Source organism: Chaetura pelagica, unplaced genomic scaffold, assembly GCF_000747805.2.
Source record: "Chaetura pelagica isolate M959 unplaced genomic scaffold, ChaPel_1.0 scaffold1145, whole genome shotgun sequence".
In the NCBI taxonomy this organism is placed as follows: Eukaryota; Metazoa; Chordata; class Aves; order Apodiformes; family Apodidae; genus Chaetura; species Chaetura pelagica.
Window position 1 is genome coordinate 176,760 of NW_009953300.1, and position 4,375 is coordinate 181,134.

At 55.3% G+C, this 4,375-nt stretch overlaps 1 protein-coding gene across 1 annotated transcript in view; it reads right to left on the minus strand.

The window, feature by feature from the left end:
- Window positions 1-4,375, minus strand: part of ASB10 (ankyrin repeat and SOCS box containing 10) — a 10,223-nt gene that overhangs the window by 4,014 nt on the left and 1,834 nt on the right. The window contains exons 3-4 of the mRNA XM_009998046.1: window positions 593-860; window positions 5-97 (exon numbers count right to left, since the gene is read on the minus strand). Of these exons, the coding sequence (XP_009996348.1) occupies window positions 5-97; window positions 593-860 (361 nt within the window). The remainder of the gene's footprint in view (window positions 1-4; window positions 98-592; window positions 861-4,375) is intronic.

Below are 4,375 nucleotides of genomic sequence, written 5' to 3' on the forward strand. Positions count from 1 at the left end.
GCGCCCGTGCCGCGCCGCGATGTGCAGGGCGGTGTCACCCTCCTCCTCCGTCCGGCTGTTCACGCTGGCTCCGTGCTGCAGCAGCTGCTCCACACACCTGCGGGGGCCAAGGTGACTCAGAGATGGGCTCCCCTCTCCAGCTCCGATCCTACCTCCCTCTCACATCCTGTGTCTACACCATCCCACGGCTTTAACTTTTTCCAAGAGTCCAAAAATTCCTGCTCCTCGTGCCCTCGAGCAGCCGATTAAAGCCAGGATGACTGGTAAGCCGAGATACCATCATCCCCATTTTAACTCTGCATAGACCTTCAATAAAGTATCATCCCGTGCAGAGTCTGCCCCACACAACATGGGGGTCCCTGCTCAGTGCATGCCCTGAGCTCCACAGCGTGAACCATCAGCGTTTGCGCTGCCGGTGCTGCAAGACGCTGGCACCACACTCTGCAATGAGAGCAGCGCTTGCGGCCACCTGTTGGAGCCCCGAGGTGACCCAGGAGCGGGCAGCGAGGCCAGCAGCCCACCCGCAGGGACCCCTTCCGCAGGGTGAGGCTGGGGGGAAGGGAGGCCCACTGTGCCCCCGGGGAGGACTCACTCGAAGGAGTCCGGGCTCTTGCAGAGATGCAGGGGCTTGTAGCCGTCCTCGGAGCCAGCCTGGGGGTCCGCCCCGAAGGCGAGCAGCAGGCGGGCGCAGGCGGGCCGGGCGGCGGCACAGGCCTGGTGCAGGGCCGAGCGGCCGCCCGGGGCCAGCTCCGGGTCCGCCCCGCGCAGCAGCAGCAGCCGCAGGCACTCGGTGTAGCCCCGGCTGGCCGTGATCAGCAGCGGCGTGGTGAGCTCCTGCTCGTAACTCAGAGACCACAGTCCTGCAGGGAAGAGAGGTCAGGGAGCCACCTCCGGGCCCAGACCGGCCCTTGCCCCCGGGGCACCTGGGGGACGTTCCCCCCTCCAGGCACCTGAGGTCCCCTGGAGGTTCTGGCTCTTTCTGCCAGTCCCTTTTCCTCCCTGCCTCCGGGCTGGGCTGCCAAGGCAAAGACCTGGGGATGCTGGCAGAGAGCTGGCAGGAGCAGAAGCCCGGGGGCAGAGGCTGTTCCCAGGACGTTTGCTGCCCACCTGCAGCTCAGTCACACACCACAGACACACTTGACAAGAGGAGGGCCTGGGGCTGGAGCAGGGCTGAAAGCAGCAAGGTGGCTGGAGGAGACCTGAGCATGAAGCACCATAAGCACAAGGAAGGAAGCAGTAAACCTGAGAGGTGCTGGAACAGGCTGCCCACACACACAGGAAATGCAGACAAGCACTGAGCATGGTGGAGACAAGCAAGCTTCATCAGAAATGGACACCCAGGGCCCAATAGAGCACAAGGGGCTGAAACCTGCCAGCCCTCAAAGATGCTGATGCAGCTGGAGCCACTGCCAAGCTGCTGCAGCCTGGTGGCAAAGAGCCTGCAGCTCTTACAGAACAGGGATCCTTAAATCATACTTCTTGCTGCCCATCCAGGTTGGGCTGGAGGACCATGTCCCAGACATGTTCAACTCTATATCCCTCTCACCTCTCTCTTACAGAAGCAGCATGTGGTCAACTGTGCTTCCCAAGGCCAGGTTTGAACTGAGCTATCTCAAGGACCTACAGCAGGGCTGTAACAGTTCCTTGCCCAGCACAAACCCCAGAGAGAGGCCAGCAGACCAGCACAGGTTGCACACAGAACAGGCACATAGACTCAGGCTACAGGGCTGGTCACAGAAGCACCACAACATGGACCTTCAGTCTCCTTTGTCCAGCGGGAAACCCAAGCCCTGGCACAACCCTGCTGGGAGGGCCAGGTTCCCTGGGCACACCTCAGGCTTCCACAAGAGCCAGGCACACTCCTACAAGCAGTGCAGGGGAACCTAGCCACAGCCCAGTGCTCTCTCTGCCATCCCCACTCCTCCATACCCCAAAGGGCATCACAACAACACGGACCCCCAGCAGTGGCAGAGCCCTGCAGCAGCAGGCTCTGAGCCCCTGCTCAGCTCCCTGCATACTCAGCCGGCGGATGTTGAAGCGGTAGTTTTTCCATTCTTCCAGGTCACTGGTGTCAAAGACAGCATTGGAACTCAGGTTGTTCTGAGGGTCGCTGAGGATCTTGGCCACGATCTCCTGATCCCCCCTCAGCAGGGCCTGCCAGCAGCCCTGGGCAGGACCATCCGCCGTGCGCGTACGAATGGCCTCCTGGCTCCTGCCTTCTCTGCGTGGGCTGCTCCCCATGACACAGCCCAGACCCTCCATGGAATCCGGGCAGGACTTGCTGCTGCCTCCAGCCACAGCCCCTCCAGGGCCCCCTGCTCTAGCTGCCCTGCAGGCAAGGAGGACAGGTCCCATCACTGCTTGGCCCAGGCTGGGGACAGCTCAGGTCTCAGCTGCTCTATTCTGGGAAGCCTCATGACCTCATGACTGTGGCCAAGAAGCTGACAAGGACACTCCCCTCTGGCAGCACTACCCTGTCACTGGCTGTGAGGCAAAGCCCCCAGGCAGGGCAGGGTAGCAGAGTAGCCTGAAGGGTAGAAATGGAGACAGGACATGGCTAAGAAAACAGCAAAGTGGCCTCACAGCCAGCCTGTTGTCACCAGCTGCTGCCCAGACACAGCAGCACAACCCAGCTGTCTCCCTAGAGCAGCACACCCCTGTCCAGCCCCTGGCTCCTTGCACATCTCCAGCACTGCACCTCCATTCACTGGTTCCACCCAAGCCCTTGGCAATAAACAGGTTTTTAAACAAGCCACAGGAAAGTTTTTTTAACCAAAGCTTAAAGCCAAAGGGCAGGTAGGAACAGGCACAAGGATGAAAAACAGTGCATTACAAGTGAAGTAAAAATGTAGAAGGTAATTATCCCTTAGACCCCTTTCTGCTCTTCCTTGAAATTCAGCCTTGCAGAGAACTCCTGCATGGTTTTAGTGCTCCCTTTCCCATCCTCTGACATTCCCTCACTCAGGGTCATCCCTCACTCTTGCAGCTGAGAGAGCATTTTCCCCTGTCCCCACAGAGCTGTATACACTCACCACCCCACTCTGGTGACAGAGCAGCACACTTTGTTCACAGCCAATCAGCACTGGGTGCGTTTTGTTCAGACTATACGTTTTAAAAAACACAAATTGCCTAGATTACTAGCAGTGTTTTGTTTTGTCACAGAACTATTCAGATCATGCAGTTAAAACCAAGTTAAATGACCCTTATAGATCACCAAACAACAATTACCTGGGGAACAAGTGCAAGATGGAAACTTTACCCTTCTCAGTAACGGAGACGGGTGCAAGATGGAAACTTTACCCTTCTCAGTAATGAAAATAAATGAAAATAAATGACCAAGTTTATGCTGACAGTCTCTAGCATCCTCTGTCCATGCAGACTTTCCCACCTGGTCTAGGTACAATGTAGTACATGAAAGAGTAAAAAAAAAAGCAGCACCAGGCAGACTGACTCACCTGGTGGGATCCTGTATTTCCCCAAATATACAAGTATATATCCCATAAGAGCCTGAGATTCCCAATCACAAGAGCCCCACCAAGGAGGCAAAAGGCTGTGTGAGTTAGTGTCAGTAACACCAGATAATCTACCCTCTCTCTGGGCTTCTTACAATATCAACACAGGTTCTTTGGGAAAGACCAGGTCACCAGAACCTGCTTTTAAGGTCTCCATCTGGGTAAGTTTCAAGAAGCTGCCCCAGCAGGCCAGGGACAGACATAACCAAAGACTTAAGCAGCATAAAGATTTGCTTTGGTTTTTGTTCTACACCTTTGATAAACTGGGCAGTGCATTTTTGGTCTGTGCTTGATGAATGATGTTTGGCTGCATTTTTTACATCTTGAAACTTTGGTGATAGGAGCAATTTCTGGATGAAGCTGTTTTACATCAGCTGTTCTGTTTTCTTTGGGGCACAAATCTTTACAAGCAGACTGAATTGCTGCTCAAGTGTCTGTCAGCCCAGCACAAGACTGGAGTTAAAATGTGCAATTAATATTTTTCTGACAAGCAGTCTCAGTTACACAAAGGGTAATACCTTTTGTATTTTTATTCCTAAGCAGACAGTATCAATTCAAAACCTGAGCTGTATAAATCTTGGAACTCAGTAAATAATCTTCACCACCCACAAGCAGCAGCATTGCATCTGCAAGCCCACCCTGATTGTCTCCTGCTAGCAGGGATCCCTGCAAAGCGCTCAGCCATGATCAAGCACTATCATTGTGCTCCACAGCTTTGTGCCAGGGAACTTGAGAAGAGCCCACATCCCTGGGAAGTGCCCTCCACCGGCAGCTGCTCTGTCCTGGCACGGTGGGGACTTTGCCAACAACCTTCCGTGGAAGGGAGCAGGGCAGTCACAGCCCCTCCTCACCTGGCACTGTCT